At 32.5% G+C, this 24,859-nt stretch overlaps 1 protein-coding gene across 1 annotated transcript; it reads right to left on the minus strand.

The window, feature by feature from the left end:
* Positions 1-390: 390 nt before the first annotated feature.
* Positions 391-21,609, minus strand: LOC129221200 (DNA-(apurinic or apyrimidinic site) endonuclease 2-like). Its single transcript, XM_054855652.1, has 6 exons — positions 21,451-21,609; positions 17,652-17,919; positions 13,459-13,602; positions 8,736-8,808; positions 6,531-6,597; positions 391-1,844 (listed from the first exon to the last, which is right to left on the minus strand). Exons 1-6 carry the CDS (start codon positions 21,563-21,565, stop codon positions 988-990), a joined length of 1,524 nt encoding a protein of 507 aa, XP_054711627.1. The 5' UTR covers positions 21,566-21,609; the 3' UTR covers positions 391-987.
* Positions 21,610-24,859: the final 3,250 nt, after the last annotated feature.

The following is a 24,859-nucleotide window of genomic DNA, read 5'->3' on the forward strand; positions in this document are numbered from 1 at the left end:
ATCACAAGGCTTTGGGAGGGGCCATGGCCCCCCTCTAGATCCACCCCTGACTGCATTGTCTAAAAACTTGTAGGGAAAATCAAAATAACGAGGTGAGGAGGTTTTAACTTAGTCAAGACCTTTACTTTATTGAGTTTTCACAAAACAGTTTGAGGAGAATTTTACGATATAGGAATCTAAGAAAGGCTGCAAAGAATGAAAGAAATCATGACTTGAACTCATAACATTGCTGGCCTTTTAAAATTTCGTAACATGAAAATTCCTAAAACTTTTACACACATTGACATCCAAATTAACTTTTTAGACCAAATTTATTTTCAAAAATTTTAATCAATTCAAGATAACTATTGCTGAAAATTGATGACCATATCATAAGTGTCATTGGCTTGAGTAAACTTGGATTTTACAGTGGGCGCGGAAAAAAACGATAAGTGTGCAAATCCTTAATTACACAACATAAAATATAAGAATGGTTATAAATAACGGTGAACACAAAAATATTAATATTCAAGTCTTAGAATAACACAGAAAACAAAATTGAGCAAGTTTTGTAGAAGCAGATGCAAATGGATTTCAAAATTCAAAAAAAAAAATCAGGGCTGACATATGAAAGTAAAAAATAGCTAAAATGCATAAATTTTATATCCAATCGGTAAAATTTAGTAATTTTATGGGTTTTAAGACTCAAACCCATGACCGATCGAATCCATGATTTTTATGCATTTTTGGCTGAAAATTAAATCTTTCAATGAGAAATTTTGATTATATCTGAAATCCATGACTTTCCAGGTGCTTGGACACCCTGCATATAACGACATTTTTCTTTAAATCATTTGCATTCTTACAAAAATATTCATTTTCAAAAAAAGTTTTTTTTTAATGTAAAAAAACATTAAAAAATTAAACTTAAATACAGATTAATATTGTTTGATTATAAGATTCTATGAATTGGTACATACAAAAGACAAAACTATAAAATGTTTAATGCTATGAAGATTTCAGCACATTAACCTTAGCAGCTGAAGCCCATTTAAAAAAGTTACAACTTGCATCTGGATTGGAGGAATGACCAGGTGGTTGGGCACACATGAAAAACTGTCTCCCATAATTAGGACCTTTCTTTTTTACTGTTCTTAGAACAGAAGGTTTTTTATGGCCAGTACACATGGGCGGTTTGGGTGGCCCACGCAAAACAGACTTCCACTCTGAAGCTTGGCTTGACTTTTGAGAACTAGTCTCCTCTGATTCCAGGTCATCTAATCTTAAAGTTTTTGATGGTGGCTCAGTGATGTCATGATCATTTGAAATGGCATTTTTTACTTCACTGGAATGGTTATATTCCTCATTGTTTTCTATTTTTGCTTCTGTTACTCGTGTCTCAGAATTGTTATTTGAGCTTGGTGTGTCCTTTTTAAAGAAACTATAAATAGATTTTTGATTGTTTTTCTTTTTCTGATTGTTTTTATTGATAGTTGAAGGTTGTGAGCTTTGTGTTTTTATATCACTGGACGAAGACTGGCCTTTTTGCAAGAAAAATTGCAATTTTTGTTGTTTCCCTGAAAATTCTGGCCAGAGCCTTGTACATATGGATGGGAGTTTCAATTTATCTACAGACACTGGATCACATCTAAACTCTGCTCTTACTGGGCAGTGATCCGATCCATGGTAATCGGACAATATTTCACAGCTGAGCAGAAGTGGCACTAATTGGCTGCTGATTAATATGTAATCGATGCGGACACCATAATTGGTTGATCTTGCTCCTGTTCGCAGACTCCAACAAGTGTAAGCTTCTTTTTTGTCTGGATAGAAGTGGCGGAATGCATCAACGAAACCAATATCATCTAAAATAGCAAGAGCAACTCATTAAAATTTGAAACAGTTCTACATTGTGTAGGTGAAAATGCAGAGAGAGGTATCTCTATAAGGAGTTAAGCTGTAAAACACTTTTAAAAGTAATAATTACTAATACTGACAAATCTGTTGAAATTTTACAGAAAACATAATCAACTTTTAATAGTTTTCAAAAAATTTACTCTTATTCCCAGAGAAAAACTCACACAGATTAACTGGCACATCCCTAGTATATACAGTAGTATTTTTTATGTAAAAACTACACAGATTTAAAATACAGGATTGCGAATTCATGTAAAAATACTGGAAACTTTTCAAGAGCAAATCTGTTGATAGAGGGAAGGGTCATTTTTTAAAACTAATAGCCCTAATGCTTTAATAATCATGATATTTTTCATAAATATGAAATGTGTAGGAGTCACATTTATTACAGGCTAATTCCAAGTAACTATATACCAAAAGTGGATTTAAAACACTTTTTTTTTTCAGAGTTCATATTATAATATATGTTATATGTATGGGATATCTGAAGTTACTAAATTTTGCATTTAACAACAATTTTGAAGTTTCAAAATGGCTGCTTTGTTTTGGAAAAGTGGTTGCTTATTTTTGATCCATTTTGAATAGCTGATACAAAAGGTAAGTTAATTTTTTTGAGATTTTTTGAGCATGAATTCTTGAAATACACCATCTATGCTGTTATAAATACACTTTTCAAAAGATTACTTTAATACAATTATGTCTTAGCATACACATGAAATTACATATTTCAGCTTGTAGTGTAAATCAGAAAAAAATACTATATTTTGTAAATTAAATTGGATTTTCAAAAATTTTAAATATCTCCTTCTCTAGCTTACTCCTCCTTATAACCATAAGTTTAAGTTTAATAAAATAAATATTTTTCTTGAATTTTAATCATTTTAGATTTGTAGTGTAAGTCACAATGTAGTGTAAGTCACTGTCATTTCTTTGTTGTTGAAGTAATTCTGGCAACAAAAATATAATGTTTGCCCATTTTTTTTTCTATAGATGACAAAAACAGCAGCTGAAGGAAAAAAAAAAAAAACCAAGAAAGATTAAAAGCAAGTTGAAATTTTCAAGCTTTTGAAGATAATGATGAATTAAAAAATCAAAAGAATCGACACAGAGAAAAGAGGAAAACAATGACTGTTGATGAAAAAGAGCTAAAAAAAGCAAAGAAAAGAGAAAACAATAAGGAAATTGTACAGAGCAAAGAAAGCTTTAAAAGCTGTTACCAGTGAAGTTAGTAAGTCATTTAATTCAAATTTGGATTCTCCTAGAAAAGCATTCAGAAGTCCAAGTTCATTTGAAAAAGCCATTGCTAAAGTTAAAAGCCTGGATTGAAGAACAAATGAAAGCAAAGCTCTTATAAAAAAAATGGACTCACCTGTTACCAGACATGTTGTCATCACCACCCCCTCAACAATCAAGAGTCACGAAAATAAGTGACAAAATAAAAGTGCAAGTAAATAGCAAGCAAAAAGTTTTTTTTGAAAAAGATAGCATATCCTATCAGGAACCTGGAGTAAAAGATTTAGTAACCATCAGACATAAAGATGGCAAGAAAGCGAAAGTACAGAAAAGATATCTATTTATGTATCTAGGCAAAAAATATGCAAGTTCTAAAAATGAAAGTGCTGATGTCAACATTGGTCTGACTAAATTTTGTGAACTATGACCAATTCATGTTTGAGGAAAGTTGTGAAGACTGTTTCTTCCATAATTGCGTTCACTGTGAAAACCTGCACAGTATTACTCCAGATTTAGCTGAAAAGGAACTAGAAGAAGAGATCAAATTCTTCCAGTGGATAACAGATGAAATAAAAAGTTTCAAGGAAAAGCATTTCTTCAACATTGGAAGAAGCTATTAAGAAAGTTGAAAAAATAAAAATGCCACAGATCCTGTAAGGAACCTTTTCTTGCAATCAAAAGGAAGACATGCCCTTCAAACACTTTATTATTATACTTCGATTTTAGTTAAAATTATAACTTTTGTTTTAAAGATAAAATTCATTCAGCCCATTGGGTTTCAAAATCCTGCACTATTTACACTGCAATGGCTTACTTTCTTGATGCAGAAGCATGTAAATCCATGCAACGCCATTAGTCCCATTTGCGGGAAGAAGGGTTGTTAAGCATTTCACTGCACAAATTGTTAGGAAAGAAAATGTCTGCAACAGAAGGTTTTTTTTCTTCATTTGGCCTGAGAAGGAAGAAATTTTAGATATTGATTTGGTTATATATAAAGACATCATAAAACTACTTAAACCAAACTTAGATCGTTGATTTCACTATACTTTCCTAACTTTAATTTTTTAAACTATGTGATGGGTTAGTTTCATTTTGTTTCACATTTTAACTGTGCCTTTTATGTTTATGCAGTGTAAGTCACATTTCACTGATAGTGTAAGTCACATAGAATAATATTCATTAAAAAAAATTATGCGCAAAAATTGGGTTTTTATATAAGTTCTACGCATTTTCGACGATGAAGCATATTTTGGATGGATGCACAAAAATAGAGTTTCTATATAAGTTCTACGAACTAATGGATTTGAAGCCGTAATGATTCATTGCAGCTCTATTGCTAGGTATTTTTTGAGTTAAGTTTATTAGAGTCGTCGTCAAATACCGGATTAAAAAAGTGAAGAAATTTTCGTATTTGTTTTTCTGTTAAATTGCTTGTGAAATAATGACACTGATGAGAAAACTGATTTACCTATCAATAGACGTTTTGGTTTGGATCTGTTGAAGGAAATTTGATTGCATTTTTAAAATCAACATTAAAAAATGTCTATCGTTAGAAAACAATTAGAAAAACAATAGTTTCATTTGTGCATTATATTTAACCAAATGACAATTTTATTAATGCAAATTCACTTGCTTTCGTTCGCAATCGGAACCACCCTACACCCTCCTCTCAACAGGGGTTTCCTTTTACGAATCCATTTTTCTACAAATCTTTGCCAAATTTGGCAGTGATTCTTTGATGGTCAGGAATTGTCAGAGGGTTTTTCGCCTACCTAAGAGGGAAGGAGGGAGGGTGCGAATAAACCACAAGGGGGGTTTTCCTTATGCAAATTTCTTTTATGTTGGATTTTTTCCAAACATGGCACAGAGGTCCTTTGATGCTCACGAATTCACATTGGGTAGTTTTCGTTTGCAATCGGGACCCCCCCTCCACATGGGGGGTTTCCTTTAATGAAGCCACAGTTTTCAACGGATCTTTGCCAAACACTGCATTTCTTTGATGGTCAAGAATTGTAATAGGGCTTTTCGCCTACCTGTGAGGGAAAGGGGGGGGGGTGAATAAACCACAAGGGGGGTTTTCCTTATGCAAATCCAGCTTATGTCATATTTTTTTCAAACATGGCACAGAGGTCCTTTGAAGCTCAGGAATTCACATCGGGTAGTTTTTGTTCACAGTTGCCCTCCCCCCCTCCCCCCACCGGAGGTTTCCTTTTACGAATCCACAGTTTTCGACAGAACTCTGCCAAGTTTGGCACAGCGGTTCTTTGATGGTTAGGAATGGTCATAGGGTTTTTCGCCTACCTAAGATGGAAGGAGGGGAGGATGTGAATACACCACACGGGGGGGGGGGGGTCCTTATGCAAATCCAGATTATGTTGGAATGATTACGAAAAATCCGATTGAATTTTGAGCCATGAAATTGGCCCTTCTACACATTGACAGGAAATGTTTATGCTTTTGTTATATTTTTTTTTTAAAAACCTGATTGTTAAACATGCTTCACTAGACGAAACTTTTATTTTCGAGGTAGACTCTGCAACGCTGGATAATGTAGCTAGTGACATATACATTGGTATAGGTACATTTCATAGTTCTGTGCGCTTAGTGGGTGTATGGTGTGATTTTTTCCGAAATTTATAGCTGCATTCTTTAAAGATTTATAACTAGTATTTTACTTTAATGTTACTCAACTAAGAAGTAAACAGTCTTAATGCAAAGGCTATTAAATGATTAAAAATCAACTAAGACATCAATACAAAATATAGTTCTAAGTATATTCAAATTATTGAGACTGCTCAAATTAAAAGATTTAAACAAAATAATGAATAGAATCTTTAAACTTTTTCGTTGCGAAGCACTTTTGTCATACATTGAGCTATATTATTTGCATGCCCCCCCCCTCTCCAGGAAAGTTTTGAATTAGAGAAACAATTGCTTTTATTATATCTGGTAGTATTTTTTGTTGTTTTTCAATATAATGTGCACGGAACTATAAATTTTGCCCCCCCCCCCCCCCCCCCCCCCCCCGGGAAAACTTTGAATTCTTCCGCAAATATATTGATATTTGGAGCGTGATATATCGCGGAATTAAAATTCTGACATCGCCCTGTCCTCATATTGAATAATATTTTCATATCAGAAAAAAAAAATAAAAAAAGATAGCAAGAATTTTTGATTTTGAAACCCCTCCCAGAAAATTTTCTGGCTGTACCACTGCTCCCGCCTTTTTCTTTTTTTCTTTTTTTTAAGGTATCCACACTTCAGATGCCGAATAAAATCGACTTATTTATTTTTAATGCAATAAAGATTTTTAACTTTTTACAGAAAAATGAGTTCAACACAGCTCTGATTCCAACATCATAAGCAATACCCAAAACTGAAAACAGAAAATTTTTGCTTACCATCCAAACCATTAGTAGTAGATAGAAACAACCTTAACCATTGTCTTGCTTCATGAGAATTGAACTCCTAGAAGAAAATAAATTTAAAAAAAGACAAAATATTTAGCCATTCAAGAATTGTTTTAGCCCAAATTGAAATTTAAAAACAATGTAGCGAACTAAATTTTCACACCAGAGTTTTAGTACTTCAGTAATTATTCTTCAAATACAGTGAAACTTCTATGAACGACCACCATGATTATATAGCCGAGGCACCGATTTCTCTCCCCTCCCTTCCCTCCCCTATCCATCTACTTAATGTTAAATGTCCTCTTGGAGAGACAATTGAAATCTCTCTTAACGACCAGCAAATTGCAAAACAGCATTAAAAAATGAAGGAATTTTTGGTGAGAAAAAACAAAAAGAGATGATGAAAGAAAAATAATAAAACATCTTAGTCTGGACACACATTCTTCTTTTTTTGCTTAGGAAAGAGGAAATAAACTAAAATAAAGGGGTAAAATCTTTATTCTTTCCTATATAAAGTGTTACAATACTCCAACTTGGAAAAAGCACGGGATTTATTAAACTATAAAATATTACATAATTCAGAATATCATAACTTCATAGCTTATTAGTTTTATTGAAGCATTCGGAAATTTTTTCTTCGCAAATTTTGAAGTCTGCGTTTGTTAATATTATGGGGTTTGCCAAGAAAGTATCATGTGGTTACTCTCATTTTTCATTTCTCATAAGCTGAAGACGAAATCCATAATTTCAGTTAGCTTTTTTGATTAAAATGACTGTTGATACACACACACATTTTTTAAAATGATTACTACTGATACTATTAAAGGAGAGTTAATCGACAAATTGTGATATTATGTACCCTTGAATTAAAAACCAGAGTTAAGTGATTTTCATTTATTCTTTTTAGTGACCTCCAACAACAATATTATTCCTGCAGCAAATAAAATTTGACTTTATTCAAATAGGCTAAGGATTTTTTTAAAAGTTAGTTCAACTTTTTTTTATCAATGTTAGGGAAAAATGAATTTAAAAATATTTAATATGATACTTAAACTAATTTTAACCCTTTGGATCGAGTATGTACCCCCCTAATATTTGCCGAGGATGAAGAAGCAGGCCGAGGACTGCTGATGGCCTTTGAAAAAAGTGAGAAAGGTGACAAATTTGAAAACAAAGGTGACTAAAAGGTGACAAAAAAGTAACTAAAAGGTGACCAAAAGCAATTTGTTAAGAACTCAAAAAACAGAAAAGGACTATCCCTTTTTACTGATTTTTACCAAAATAGCCTATAGATTTCTTGTAAAGATTTCTTTACAATTTTGTAAATGAATATTATAGGGCTAGAAGTAGTAAAATAAAAATTTTAAGACATTTTCAAAAAACTTTCAGTGTAAAGTAGTAAGCTTATTATATATATATATATATATATATATATATATATATATATATATATATATATATAATTTATATTATTCAATCACATTTTTAGTATTGTTTTTTTTCTCTTTTTTTTTAGCTTGTTGAAAAATTATCAGCATTCTTTCTTTTTTCTTAGTAAATACAAAGCATAAATATTAAATCGAAAGTCTTGATAGTAGAGAATAACTGAGAAAACCAATTTGAAAAATCAGACTTTAAAAAAATTATAATTGTACTTACAATGCAAAAATAAAATGATGAAAATATCATTTCATATGCCTGAAAATGTTCATGATTTTTTCTTTCTTGTTTTATTTATTTTTTATTTTTTTAGCAAGCTCTGAAAATTTATCAACAAATTTATGTGTGATTTTTACAAATTCAGAGGAAAATCACTGATCAGAAAGGAAATGAACAACAAGAAGGAATACAAGGTTAAAAGTGCCTTTGTATCATTCAAGTATTTATACAATTTAATAAGAAAAATGTGCTGTTAACCATCAATGCAAAGTACAGTCAACTCTGGATAACCCAAAGTCACAAGGTACCGGCTAAAACCTTCGAGAAATGGGAGGTCCCCACAGACTTTTCGAGAGTTTAAGACCCAATGAAAACTTTAAGATAAAGGAATACTCGAGCTGTAAGGCTTTGTGTTATGGAGTATTGACTGTTTTTGTGTATAATTTCCAAATAAATATGGCAAGAAATAAATACATTAATGAAAAAAAAAATTAGAACACAAAATAATTATTCTAAAAACTTGAAATTAACACTTACATTCTCATCACCAGGTTCACAATGATCAAGGACAGAGTAAGAAATATTCATGTCTCCAACAATCACAACAAAGCTAAAAATAAATAAATATAAATAAATAAATAATAATTATAATAATGTAATTATTCAGAAAAATTAGATAATTAAGAATTAAAGTTAAAAAGGTAAACATACAAATTGTTAAATACAGATGAACCTTTATCATCTAAAGTAATTATTATAGATTGCTATCATTTAATTAAACTTTTTGTATGATTGAGAATCCTTCAGTTTTGAGATTATGCACGACTACACATTCTAAAATACAGTAGTACATCTTCGATTTAATGATAATCAATTTAATGATTTCCTGAATTCAATGATACATGTCACTGGTTTGGATTTAACTGCATTGAATCCATTTGCTCCTCGAATTAATGATATCTTTGAGTTAAGTATAACTTTTCTTAGTCCCTAGGCAATCGTTAAATCGGGGTTATACTGTACAACACACTAGAACAGCTACACATTTACACAATCCAAAGTGCAGTAAAAGGTAAAGGTACAGTAGAATAGAAACAAGAATAAACTGATACAATAGTGGAACCCATACTGGAACTCCTCCAATGAACAGAAAATGTGTTCATGCTATACATAGGAACAAGAATTTTGTACAATAAGAAAGATTAGAGCAGTGGTTCCCCAACTTTTTAGGTCACGGAACCCTCAAGGAACCCCATTTTTGTTACGACTAAAAGAAACAGTGTTAAGGTTCTAGGTGTCAAATGATAACGGTAAAAAATGCTCATCATTCGGCTATCTGTCCGTCTGTATTCAGCATGTATTTGACTGATTTCTTGAGAGCGATCTAACTCAAAGCGTAATGCATGAAATTGAGAAACTTGGTTTTAGGGGCGTCGGTCTTCTCTGGCTGCCCGAAATGAATTTTATTTCCAGTCCGACCCTGTTGGACTGCATAACTCAAACAATATTTGTTATAATTTTAATGATAAAAACTATTAAACTTTGTAACAACTTTATTCTCTGTTGTGTGTAGAGTGAAAAATATTAAGTTTAAAGATCATTATAACATATTAAAATGATTTTTTGATAAATCATCTTTATTTATAAACAAGCAACAAACATTCATCATTAGTAGGCAACTATTTTTTAAAAATCAAAAGAAAAACATAGAATATTGTTATAATTATTGAGATTTAAGAGCAAAAAAAAGTTTTAAATTATGTGGGGTAGATTGATTGGGTTCAACCTGCCCCACAAATAGTGGACTAACCTACTCCACCTTCTTGATCTGAAAAAGTGATGTCATAATTTTTTTCTTTTTGACAAAAAATGAAAAAATTGCCAATTATATTGAACTATAGGAACTTACTTTAAGATAGAAGATCATTTTTTTCCCCGCAATCTTGATGAAAACCATTTAAAAAAAAAAAGTTAGTTTTCTGAAAATAACTCAGGACTACTGAAATATCACTTTCTGGAATAAAATTTGTTCAATATAACTGTACCATGTGACTTCATTATAAGATTTGTAAGGTCATAAGTGCTATTTGTTGGTCATAAAATAAAATAAAAAATATTAATAGTATTAAAATAATTGAGATCGGTCCAACGTGCCCCATGGCCCAACGTACCCCACCTCCCCCTACACGTACATCTCCATGTGAGCTGCCGTTGATTAGTTTTGGCACTAATCTCTTCAGACTTTGAGCCAATCAAACGATTTCCACTTTAAGCATGATTGCTGTCTGTCAAACAATAAAACAAGTATTGTCAAACCTGTCTATAACGATACTCTAAAGACCGAGAAAAAATATCGTTAAAGACAGATTATCATTGTAGACAGTTTGAACAAGAAAATTTCAAATTCAAAAATGAAAGTTTTGCGAAGTAAAAGATATAAAACTATGTATCAAAAAGATTATGAACATCAGTTTATTTCTTAAGAAATTTACAAAACATTTCTTTTTTCAAAAAAATGTGTTGATTAATTTTAAAAAAAAATATCTTTTTATGCAAATTTTAGTTCAGTTTACTTACTTCTTTAAAATAGTTACAGGAACAAAATGATTTTGAAAAAAAAAAAATCTGTTAATTTTGTTTGCTTACTTTTTGATGCAAATGACATTTGCATGCACATGAATTTCAGTTCATCCAATGAGTTCAGATGCACGTAGGAAACATTTGGTACTCCCTCTACAAAATCCTGAAACATGTTAATTAAGGAAATGGCATCCTCGGGAGAAATTTCAGGCTTGCTTGGAAGGCAGTCAGTTTCCTCTTCATCATCACTCTGATCATCAGAAATTACTTCTTCTAAATTACTTCTTTGTCACTTGCACTGCTAAACACCTGCACATCATTTTCTAAGTTTAAAAAATCTTCAGCATCGAATGAAAAAGAAAGATTTGCTGAGCATTGGAAAGCACTAACAGCTGTGAATAAGCTGTCTACAAATTCTTCTTCTATCTCGTTGATTTCAACGAGATCAATGTTCCTGTTGATGTTGGTTTCTTCTTCAAAGAATGAAGCAATCTTCCAGCAGTTCTGGATTGTGGTTCCTGTAACTGAATTCCAACTTCTGGAGACTCAATGACATGCATTTTTAACATCAACAACATAAGGATTTGCAAGCTTGTTATACAGATTGACAACGACATTCTGAACCAACCTTTTTCTGTAGTACCCTTTTAAACATTTTATGATGCCTAAGTCTAATGGCTGCAGGATTGAAGTGCAGTTTGGTGGGAAATAAAACACTTTTGATGTTTTTAGGCGTGAAAGATTGTTGTTAGGTGAGCAGTTGTCAACTATGAGAGCAATATTTTTATTTTTCTTCTTCATCTCTTTATCAACTTTCTCCTTTTAATACCATTGTTTTGTCTGGCATCAATTGGTAAAATAAACCAGTTCCGCCTGCGTTGTAGACATCCTTAGGAGAAAACATTTTTTCAATTTTCTCCTTTTCTCGTTGCTTCCAGGACATAGCATCATTAACTGAAGCTGACTTTTCTTCACCCGCTATAGTTTTCAAAACAATACCCTGACTTTCACGAAAGGAAGTAAGCCACCCATAGCTGGCTTTGAAATCATTCTTACCCAGCAAAGAAGCGAATTTTCTCGCTTTTTCTTCAAACATTGGTCCACTAATTGGGACGTTTTGATTTCTCATCTCATGGAACCATTTAAGAGTTGCTTTGTCAACATCGTCATGTACTGCATCTTTTAACCTTTTTCGTTTGCTACCTAATTTGCTTCTTTCCACAGCATTTTCAATATCTTTTCCTTTTTCAAAAAGTAGCTATTATTGGCTGATTAATATCATACTTTTTGGCAGAATCCACTTGTTTGAGCCCTTGATCAATTTCCAAAATTATTTTCAGCTTATCTTCAAATGCCAATGTTTTACGCCTACGTCTGGCCATAACGTATCAAGTAAAAAACAAACTGTGCTAAAACATGGTATTTCCAAATCACGTGGAATTTATCCTCTAGAAATGAAATGGTAAGACACTGACTACTTGGAAAAATAAAATTGCCTTGTTCCTATAATAATAATAATAATAAAAAGTTGGGTGCCATTTCCAAAAGAAACAAACAGCTGTACACATTTCAATCCTTTCTTTGACCCCTCAGCTACAAAACAGTAGACTACCATTTGAGACAATCTGTTCTTTTCTTATCTCATATTCCAGACAATATGGAGTCGTTTTTTTTGAGACAGAAGGGGAAAAAAATCAGGTGCTTCAATGAGCTTTCTAAAGAGAAAAAAATATTTTTATCGACAGGTTTTGTTAGAAACTGATTATCGTTGTACGCAGGTTTAAAATGCATTGAGTAAATAGGAAATTCTCGAGGACCAAACGGAAATATCGTTGTAGACAAGTTTATCGCTATAGAAAGGTTTTACTGTATTTGCATAAATATTGGTACTGCATATATGTATTTCAATGGGAGAAGTGCAGATCAATTTTTGCCACCAGTCATTTCAAAGAGGTGACACAACAGAATGATTTCCTAGTCAAGCAATACTCCTTACATCTCAAAAAATAATACAATTTAAAAAAAAAAAAAGAAATACAAAGGGTACCTCAACAAGGGGAACTTTTGGTTTGTATACGATACAAACCCACTTGAAGTTCAATATTATTTTGGTGACGATAAAAACTCAATAACAATGAACGCAAGTAAAAGACTTTTTTGAAGAATGATACATACCGATTTCATTAACATTACTTAAATATATTGTTAGTACAGGTACCAGAAAAATAAAATGACAGAAGCGGAAAACAGTATATACAGGAATGAGAAAATCGGAGTATCACTGTATAGGGTAAATAATGATTTTCTCTATTTAATAACAATGAAATATGCAGAATCCATAAAATCCAAAAGACAGCTGAACAAATTTTCCACATCTGAAAGACACAATTGTCATACAGCCTCATATAACACTAAAGAAAATGTTGATCATCAGAATATTCACAAGTGACATTCTTTTTATATATTAGTCATACTGTTCTTCTAAATTTATACTTTTTGTTTCATTTTATTTCATCATATTCTTTTTTTTTTTTTTACAATACATAATTACAAGAATATTTTCAATGACCCACATTTGAGTATATAAATGTGTAATCCAAAATTGGTAAAGTAATAGTAACTTTACTATTTTTGGTCTTTAGTAAAGCCCCTTAGTAAATTATACTGTAATATAACATACCAATTCTTTTGACATAGGTCAAGAGCTTTAGCTTCCAGAAGTCGACAGAACTGCATTTTGTATAAATGCCTCTCCGGCTTTTCACAATCAACTCTTGGGCAATAGACATTTATCACAGCCAATTTCCTGATTTCATCATCAAATCTAAAAACAAGAAATATAAATATCGCAAAACATTTTTTTTAAAGTACAGATCTAAGACATTCTTGTATTTGCAAGAGTTTTCTCTTACAAAGAAAATTTAAACAATGAAGCATTATGTGAAATACACCATGAAGCATTATTTGCATTTTCTGCTTTTACCTCAAATTTTGAAACTTGATTTTCAAATTTTGAATGTTGAAAAAAAACATCGGAGAATAATAATCAGCGCCATATAATCCATGGATATACAGCGGTGCGTAATAGCAACATTACATGCCACATGCAGATGAACGGAAAAATCATGTATAAACAAAAAAAAAACATCATCAAATTTTTGCTCAATAGGCTTTATATTGTGAACTATTGATAAAATAATAAGAAATATCATAAACCAAAAGCATATGCTAAAAGTAAAATGCACAATTACACTAAAACGCTTGTTATATCAAAAGTTTAAAATACATAGTTTTCAGCAGATAAAAGTCTAATATGAATGATTTGCAATAAGAAAAAGCTATAAAAATAAAATGTTTTAAATAGCATGTTTCTGCAAAATTGAACTGTTTGATTGTTATGTTTTCCCCTCTTTGTGGTAGCGGTTAATGTAATTCTAAAGCAAATTATTACACTTAGATCAAAATATTTTGAAATCATCTACATCAATCAAATTTAATTGCTAAAGTTTTAAAATTATAACTTTTTTGATTTATGCGATGGAAAGATTACTCGGCATTTTTTACAAGCAGTGTCTACGAGGTATGTTTTTGAAAAATCAGTCTTTTAAGCAATTTTTCCCTTCATAAAAGTGTATTGTATAATTTGCAATGGTATATAATGCACACTTGAGCTTTTTTTATCAGATGATGTGCAAATTATTTCAAAAAGTATGACATTTTCTATATACAACAGACTGAATCTAAATACCTTTTCTCAAAAAGTTGGCCACAAATCTCACAGACTTAGATTTTTAAATGATAAAATATTATATCTTACTTTTAGGATATTAATTGGGGAAAAAATCAAAAACCCGCGCATACGTCGAGCCCCTACTTTCAGAAAAACTCGGGAACGTTTTGCCGCTAATTTTGAGCATAAACATTGTAAAAAGGAGGAAAATGAATTTCAATGAACATTTTTATGTTAAAAAATGTCCCGATTATTATTCTTTTGCACAAAAAGGATTCACTTTCATGATCACAATTTTCGTAAAGGGCTGCTAGGATTTTGCTGTTAGGATTATAGTTACATGTTGCTTTTATTTTGAATAAATATCAATAAGATTAATTGCTGTAGCAATATTATACATTATTCATTGAAAAATGAGCATTAATTTGCGATTATCGGAAAAAATTGAGAATACGGCGATTCCCGCACTTTTGGCGTAATCAGCCGTTTACTGTAATTATTTAGTCTTTATCTCACAGTCAGACCAGGCAAAATCACACAGAATGTGTAAGTATTTACTTCTATAGTATCTGCTTAAAAGAATTGGACTAAACCGGAAAAATGTTCACATTTTCTAGTGTTTTTTTTTCTCAAGAAATGTTCGGGAAAAATTTCGCCCCCTTAACTTTCAACCTCACTTTTTGTACTAAATTTCTCGTCTTATACCCAAGTATAGAAGGTAATATAAGACATCACCAAATTTGACCAGGTTGCAGGGATAGCAAGTATTGAAATATTTTATTATTTCATTTCACTAAACAGTATACGAGAGGGAGGGATGGAAGGCACCAAATAATCAGTGCACGGGCAGTGTTTTAGTCATAGTCCAATCTCGGAAGTCAAAAAGTGTTTTTAGGTTCACAACAAAAATATAACCTTAAACTTGCTCTTTCTTAAATGTTACTCCACTTCTGAATTAATTTTATGTCAAAGTTTAGGAAAATCATTCAAATAGTTTTGGTTTCATGAAATGCAGATTGACTGCAGTTTTTAATTTTATTAGCAAAGATTTATGGCCATTAAACTTTGCTAAATTATAAGTACTTAATCAATAAAAACTTATTTGTAGCGCAGTTAAAATACAGGGTGTTTCAAAAAGAATGACCCGATTTCAAAAAATCATATATATTCATATTTTAATCTGTTTTTTTAAATTAAGTTATTGTTAGAATGGGGAAAATCTCAAGTTTCACGGTGTTGCCAACATGTACCGCTAACTCGCTTTTTTTCACCAGCAATTTCAATGTTTGTGAAAGTGGCGACTGCAAGTCAAAAATTGTATTGTGTTCTAAGCTTTGCAAAGTGTGAGCCCGTAACAACTGTTCAGCGTGATTTTCGTCGAGAACACCCTGGTGTTGAACCTTTTGGCCCAAAGAGCATTAGAAGATGAAATAAACAATTCAAAGACACGGGGGTTGTTTGTGCAAGCAGCAGATGCATACAAGCTTGCAAAAGTTTGGGACAAATTTGACAACCGTGTAGACATATGCCGTGCATCCAAAGGTGGACAGATTGAGCCCTTTTAATTTTGTATGTAAAAAACTTCATCCCATGTACTATAAAATTTATCTGAAGTACCTACAGTGAAACTTCGGTAAGTCGAACTTCGATGGGCCGAAAACTTTGATAAGCAGAAGGGAATTTTTATTCCTGTCTAACTGAATGGAGTATTAATGCTATTTATTTTCGATAAGTCGAATTTCGTTGAGTCGAAATATTCGATTAGTCGAATTTTATTTCTGGGCTGTCGTTAAAATCTCTTCACTAAAGTAACTCTATAAGTCGAAATCATGTTTTTTTTTTTTTTTTTAAATCTTCAAAAGTATGAACAAAAAGGAAGAAATCAGCTCCATTGCGCTGAATTGCATCAAAAGGTGTCTAGACTAAGTAGATCTAATAAATCTTTGAAACCGATTATTTGTTCATTATTTGGAAAGGTTTTTTTCTTCCTTTCGTTTTAATGTATTGTTGACTTTATTTCCTTCAGTAGAAAAGAAAAATCTGCAAATTGCTGAAACCTAAGCTCTGATTTAGTGCAGCCAAAAATGAGATGGAAAAAATTAAAACTAGGGGTGTGAATATTCGAGATTATGGAAAATATCCACTTTTTCCTCAAAGGGGGAAGAGGATGATGGTGGGGTTACTGAATTGAAGAGCTAATTTTTAGGATTTTGCAGTGATCTACGAAGCTGCTGGTCTTTCCAAGACTTTTTTTCTTTCGTTGCAATAGAAAGCGATTGTTTGTGGTGCCATTTCATTGACTCGTGAGCGTTTGGGAGAGAAATTTAAAGTAGGCAAAGAGAAAATTTAAAATTTTAAGCTTCCAACAAAAAGTTGAGCTGATTCAATTGTGGCATAGAAAAGAAGGAAATTACATTGAAGTTTACCCCCAAGTTTTCAATAATTTTAAGCAATCAAAACAAAAAAAAAACAACCCCGTTTCCATTAACGATGCAAGAAAAGCAGTAGAAGTACTGGGTATCTGTACCGAATCCCGTCCGAATGTTCTCGACTCCCTCTTGATGCTTCAAAAGTATCCTAATATTATAAAATGAATGAACAAATTTTTGCTCAAAACAATGTTTGATAGGAGATTTCTTTAATTCAGTATCTTTTTGGTATGCAAAAGTTGTTATTCCCTACATAAAATTGTAAATTTGTTTTCCAACCTATAGAAAATCTTGAATTTATAGAATTATAGTGTACATTAATAATGTACAATATTAATTATGTCAAGTATATATCGCCTCCACAGAACTACAGTAAGGCCTCTAATCCCAGGAGAAGCCGTAAAATATCCTACTGTTGCCTTGAGGCGACAATATTATCTTTGATACATTATTTTATCACTTTTTTTGCTCCTATTATGAATTTAATAAGATTTAGTGGTGGTATTTTATTTTATTGTATGTTTTCTTTTCGTGTTTAATAAGCCGAATTTTCGATAACTCGAATTTTTTTCGCATTCCCTACAACTTTAACTTATGAAAGTTCAAGTCATCACATGAAATTTTCAAATGAATGCTGTGGAACAATTTGAATATTATAAAACCTTTTACCAAAACATCATTTTTTCACATAAAAAATGCGCAATGCAAAATTACTTTATCAGATGATAAGTAATAATAATTCTTCCTTCAGAATCCAAGTCCATGAAAGTAAAAGAAGATTCTTCAAAGTCTGTGAGAAATTCTGAAGGATGATTTTCATTTCTCCCATCAAGAACACCAGAGAGTCCTTCTTCAGCATCTTGAGGAACATATCTGTCTGTGCAATATGAAGCTACTCCAGAGTAGCCACTTTGCTTTCGAGGGTAACTGAAGTAAGAAGTATAGCCGTCAATTAAAGCGATAGTTTCTGGCAGCATGCTCCCTAAAAAATGAAAACAAAACATTTGAAGCTAAAAAGTGAAATAATGTTTCTTTGCAGGCAGTATTAAAAATGTTTATTGACAGTGTAAAGCAGTTTTTGCTGATGAAGAACAAAGAACAAAGAACTCTACTACTAGAAGAACTCTGAAGAACAAAGCGTCTAGGGCATCTGACTCTGACTCAGTTCTGCTCTTTTGAACAATCAGGGGCATGCACAGATGAGAGAAAGAACAACTGTTGGCCCGGGAATGAATGGAGCCCGAGAATTTCAAAAAAAAAGGAGTGAAATCTTTGTAGGACGTAAACAATACGGACGGGGGCCCATAAATGTCATTTGTGTCAGGCTCAAAAAATTTCTGCGCACACGCTGGTGAACAGTAGGGTAACGGCACCAGTAACAGACATGCTTAAGACATCGCTCTCAGGTTACCTTAATTTTCTGAGCCTTTTAAAGGTTTTAAAGTTTAAAACCATTTTCTCTCATGCAACTACATCTCATCTAACCTTTGGCTGCTTCTCAACCCTCTGAATTAGTTAATTCTATTTTTATTTGCTCAATTTCGAAAAAAGGTCCGACACTCAGTAACAGACACTGACAATTCTGATGATACCCAGTAACAGATAGGATGAGTAATGGATAGAATTCCACTTTTCTCTTCCAAATGTGCAAAAGTTCTTTATATTTAGATCTAAAAGCTTGATAAATTCAAATGAAATGAAACACCAGCAAACCTCCTGGTGGCTGTTCATAACCTTCCATCACTGACTTGTAAATACCAACTGGCTCATAAAATTCACTCTGATAACAATAGATAGTGGAACCGCATTCATGAGTTGCAGTAACATCAGTTCTACCCGCCTAAAATAATTATTTTTTAAATCCAAACTTACGACTGTCTGCTACCTTATCTGTTACTGGTGCTATTACCCTATATAATATTAATGGAGCAAGTAATTTTTACCCTATATTCGGGAATTCATGTGAAAATTGCATCTTAATTTGGAATAAAAAAAAAGAACAACTTGTCGAACGTTTTTTGAACTGGTCTCAAAACCTTTTGATCCTGAATGAAACAAATTGAAATTTTCAGCAAAATCAGGCAGGTAGTGCTCAAGTTTTGTGCATTCACACAAACACACTTTATGGAGACTTTTTTTTATAATATGCAGAAATTTAACTGTGAGGGGAGGGAGAATTAGGTACAATTTACAGAAACATACACATGGTATATCTAAGATTAACTTAAATTATAAGCATGCTTTTCTACCAGGGGCGACTGGGTCCCTCAAGAAAGCGCTAACCTTGGTCTAAAAAGGGTATAAACCAAAAAAGTGATAGATCGGCGGACGGGCTGATGTGACAGTTCGCCCCCTGATTTTTATTTTTAAATTTATTAACTTAGTTATTTTTCTGTAGGATTATTATTTCTGCAGGATAGTTACTTTTCTATATCCCAACAAACTGACTTTTAAAATGCTCTTTTCGCATGGCTTTAATTCTTTCTCAATTTCACCCTTTTATTTTTATTTTAAGTTGTAAGGTTTGAGCTAAATGTTTTTTTCTCCTATTATTTTATCAAAATTTGAGTCCAACAAACATGTGCAGAGCTAGAGGGGGGGAGACCCTTAACCGACCAAATATATAGCCCAAAGCTGCATTTTAGTGATTTATGCTTGGAAAAATTTGCACCAGGTCCCAACATGTTTGGAAAAATTGCCCTCTTTTGGGCGCTATGGAAAGGGGGAGGGGATTTCACTTCCTTCCAGCATCCAAAACTGTTGTATATATTCTTCACATTGGTTGCAGATTGCAGAAGAATTATTTCAATGTTATTTAGGTTAACAATGTAAACATCAGAGCTGAAGCTACTTTAATCCTTACTAGAAAACAGCAAATGTAACCTAGATCTTTATTAGTGACATTTGACTACAGCAAAATGTTTTCAAAGTTCAAACTCGATGTCACAACAATATTTTTATGTTTATGAAGTCGAGTTTTATGTACTAAGGTGTTTTGTAGCATCCTTATTTCCAGGGTCCAATTTAGAAATTCTAGGACTGTAAGCATAACGAACCTGTGAGGGCCCCTTGACTTGCAAAACTGATGGATATGCCCAATTGCACATCTTTTTGTAATTGCAAAGGTTCCCATCCCCTAAGAAAAATGGCGTACCATCCAAAAAAAACTAATATCCCCCCCCCCCCCCAAAAAAAAAATCAGTAGTGCAATCTGCACCATTGATTTTTTTAGGTTGACCCCGTTGTCATTTGCATGACTATAGACTATAGTAAACCTCCAAAAGATTCAAACATCTTGAAATATTGTAAATCAACAGAAACAAGATAAATGCCTTAAGCAGTAATATTGAGCTCTGGACCAACATGGAGTTACATCTGAGTGGTCTCATTCTATGCTAGATGTCACTCCAGATAGTTTTCTCATACCACAGAGTTAGTTTTCTGCTGAACTCATAAACCTTGTTAAAACAGAGCCAGCAATAACAATTCAATTTTAGAACTTACTCTCGAATAAGAAATATTTTAAAAAATTGTATAGTGCAAAACAAATGAAAATTCATTGTGAAAAAAAAAACTTTTTTTTGTAATTTTTGGGGGCCCCAAAGCCTGTGCTTCTCAGGCTTACACTTAAATCAAGCCCTGCTTATTTCACTACTGAAACATCAGTGCCAACCATAAAATAACATTGCAACCCTTTCTTGGTGAAGTTTTCATTGAGTTAGAGAAAAGATGAGTTTCTAATTGCACACGTTCCAAAAACAGTTATAAAAAAAAAAAAAAAAACTCCAGCTTCCAAGTCATTCCCAGTGAAGTCCTTTAGGCCAAAGAGATTTCCTATTAGATTAGTGATAGCTAAACATGCCCTGTACGACAAGGAGTTCATTTACAAAAAATATATAAGAGGAAGATTTCCAAGAAGTTGTTCTTTTTTTTTCAGAAAGAAAACAATTCACAAAAACTTCTTTTTCTCCCAAAATGAGGACCAAAAATCTAGATTAACGCCTGAATTTCCATACATGATTGGCTGACCACTAATCTAATAGAATGCTTCTGAATCATGGATGAGCTCTGGCTAACCGGTTGTTATATTAGGACATACGTGATAACATCCTTACGTGAATTTGCAGATGAGTCCCCCCCCCCCCAGCCATGAAAAATTTATCGGAACTTACTAATCTTGAGAAGAAAATATAAACGTGTTAGTTGACTAAACAAATTAACAATGAATTTCAAGAGCCACTTAAAAAACAGAATTTGAAATGCTTAGAAACAATATAACAAAATATAGTATGTGTCATTTGCATTGCTTTTCAATAATGAAAAATCCACTTTCTGTTTGAAAGTAAACTCAGCAATAATAATTACGAATTTAAAAAAAAATACTTTAGAATCTTCAACAAACTGCTTTTTATAAGCACTTGAGACATTGAGCTAATTTTTACGCAACAGCCTTTTGTTCAGACGGATTTTATTAACAAAAAGGCTATTTGATGCAAATTCAAGAATATCATACGAGTAATCTTTGTTTCTTGGAAACATGTAACATCACTTTCGAGTTCTTCGAGAACACAGGGTATGGTTTTCTTCATAGACCTAATGCCATTAACATTCCACGTAACAATTTTCATTATGAAATAAAAACATTAAGAACGTTCACGTTTATTTTTTTTGGAGTAGCAAATACACAATTCGGATTCTGAACAAGGAACCGTAGGCTTATGAAAGAAATATAAACAAACGCGCCCGTTCAAATAAATGTAAACAAAGCGTATTTCACTTCAGTTAAAACTATTTTAACTTCATTTTGTTTCATTCCACGCTGAGACGAGAGGAATAGAGTCCCTACTCTCCAATACGGATAAAGACGATTGCTTGAAAACCCAAAATCATAAAACTATCAAATCTCAATGTACTAGAGAGCAAAGGAGGTTAATGAATATAGGGGTCCTAATTTAAATAAAAAAATACTAACATTATTACATTTGGCGCATTCGCAAGGCCCGACTAACTAAAAGTGAGGCCCAAGTCCACAATGCTTCGGAAGTCCCCCTCTCTAATCCATCATTGTAAGTGAGCACAAAATAAGGTAAAATAATGTTTAACAATATTTAAAATATCTATGTTTTCAACTAATAAATCGTTAATTTTTATTATTTCCACAACAATGCATAATTTTTTAAAGTTATGCATAAGATTTTTAAAAATTTGGGGCCCCAGGCCCAGGCCTAGTTGGCTTGCGCGGTAATCAGGCCCTGCGCATTCGCTATAGCAGAGTTTTCAACTGAATTTTAATGTTTCAATAAATTATAGTATGTCAGTATGTAATACGCAAAAATCAGATCGCAAATCAGTCTCGTAGCGCAAGATTTTTCATGCAGCTGAGCTGAGCGTAGGCCCATATATAGATTATAGGTCCCTATATATATAGCCGCTCTAAAAGCTGAGCTAGATAATCGTCGACAGTAATTTATCAAGTTATCACTGATTAGCCATTGAGAACGCTGCAAACTCTCTTCACTTAGCGAAAATTAGACAGAATATTAAAACTTCAATCATCAAATCGTCATTTAAAATTTTCCACAGGAGGCAAAGGGTATGTTCTATCCCGATACAACGAATTTCAAAGGACTACAAATTTTGCTCGTTGTGACGAGGTTTTCGTTTAAATGGAATTCAAACAATGCAATTGCAGACATTAAACGTATTGAACATTTATTTCGTTGAAACGGATGTTTCGTAGTCTTGATATTAACTGTAATGATATTTTACTGAACATACTTAGGGATGTAAAAACTTAAAAAAAAATGTATTGTTGCACAAAAATTGCCGGTTATGCAAACACGTGTTTCGGGGTTTAAAGGAACTCTATTCAATGCAAAATAGGTGAGCATGATGTCTCTCATTTAAATGCTCACTTATTTTGCATTAAGAAAGGCATTATCCAGTTTAAAACATAATTCTCATTGTATTTAAAAAAAAAAAAACAGTCAGGCAAATATTCATTGATTTCTCAAAGGCAGGAGGGTGGGAGGCGCAATTGCACCCTGACCCCAAAAATGATGGGCCTGCTCTTAATGCCTCTATTTCCCTTTCGCACTTTTTGAAGAATTTCCAAATTAAGAACATAATGGTAGTGTCTGATATGAACTTTTAAACTTATGCTGTTTAATATTACTTCAGGATAAACACATGCGTACGATTGGACGAATGCAGTTTATTCCTAAAATGTACCTTGTTACGATTCAAATTTTTTTCATTGATTAACTTATTTTTTCCGTAATAATATAATGATAAATATCAAGCACTATACGATCGCCTGATTTTGATACTGAAATTAGAATTAATTAAGCCTTTGCAGACAGACAGATTAATGAAAACGTAATCTTTGAAAAGGCGAAAACCTTTTACTGGAATATGTAAAGGGATGGCAAAGGACAAGTCGTTATTGATGAAAAAATATAGTTATTGGAACAAGGAAGAAACTTACGAGAAATGTTTTAACCGAATTTTTTTTAGTTGTTTTAACGTGCCCATAGATGGCAGCATTATAGCATAAACTCGTCTTAAGAAAATTGAAATTGCCAGGTTATCGTTCTACAGTAAAACGGAACACACCTACGTATCAAAAGGTTGTTAAAAAGGGAGGGCTAAAACTCACGCTAGTGACGCTGTAAACAAGTTTTTAAAAAGTCAAAGTATTCGAGTTTTTCTTTATAAAATATTGAATTAGAATTCTTTTTCTTTACTTCTTACTGCTCTTTACTTCCGATTTATCACCCATCTAATAAGAGTGAGGCCAGTTGGTTTCGAGTTTTTGAAAATCAGGGAGGGATGAGGGTGCTCTCTCAATACCTTGTCCGAAAAAGAATAAATTTTCAAAATTCAACCTTCCAGAAGATATGCTTCAAGTATTTCAGAGATAAACACTTGATGTTTAGTTCACCACAGGTTAATTAGGATGGTTTCTGTATTCTACTCTATTATAAAATGGCTAGGTAATGTATATATCGGCGAAGCATCTATTTCCGTTTTTTCTAAATTCAGTAGGAATCGCAATCGCCAAAAGAAATTATTTTTGGCGCAGAATTAGCACTGCTGCATGGGAAACCCATCAAAATAAGTTGTTCTTTTTAAATCAGAAATATCAGGACAAAATAGAAAAAAATAGAGCAAAACATTTTTTATCACTTAATCAGGTATCAGGATAACTACGAAGTTTGATGTACGCCATACGCAAGGGTGAATGCAAGGAGAAGGTCATAAGGGTCATGACTCCTAGGGTGGTTCAAAAAAAAAAAAAAAGGTTTTTCAGCTAGAGTCCTGGACCCCCCCCCCTTTAGACTTACTAATAGAATCATGCTGTAAAAGTTTTAGCTTCTTACTCAAATTTTAAGAGGGTGCTCAATGGCCACTCAATTTAACATTAGCTGTAACATAGAAAATGTCAGAAATTTAGAAACATTTAATTTCCCAGCTGTGTTTTTATAAATAATTATTTTATTTCAATGTATACGCATATTACTTGTGCACATTATAATATTGCTACAAATTCTGTAAATAGTAATTATTTTTATGGTTAATTTGTTTGCGTTTGTTCCATTATTTTTCATCTAAAATTATCTTAGTAACGTAACCTGTAAATAGTTTCTTGTAATGTAAATACAACCCCCTAACATTCGACTAATGTATATAGTCCCCGCATAACATTTGTGAATGGAATAAAAAGAAAATATGAAAACTTGGTAGAACGTTGCAGGATTTTCTGGATATTTCTTTGCTGAGATAAAACGCGGGGCACCTTGTGAATAGAGGAGAGTTAGTTTTGCTTTCTAACTGTGGAGTCTCGTTTTCAGCCGTTCCGCTGGAAGTGCGTATTAGCCTTTGCGCTGTGTTTTTGCGTATTTGATGTAAATACGTGTGTA

The sequence above is a fragment of the Uloborus diversus genome, chromosome 4 (assembly GCF_026930045.1).
Source record: "Uloborus diversus isolate 005 chromosome 4, Udiv.v.3.1, whole genome shotgun sequence".
NCBI classification, from domain to species: domain Eukaryota; kingdom Metazoa; phylum Arthropoda; class Arachnida; order Araneae; family Uloboridae; genus Uloborus; species Uloborus diversus.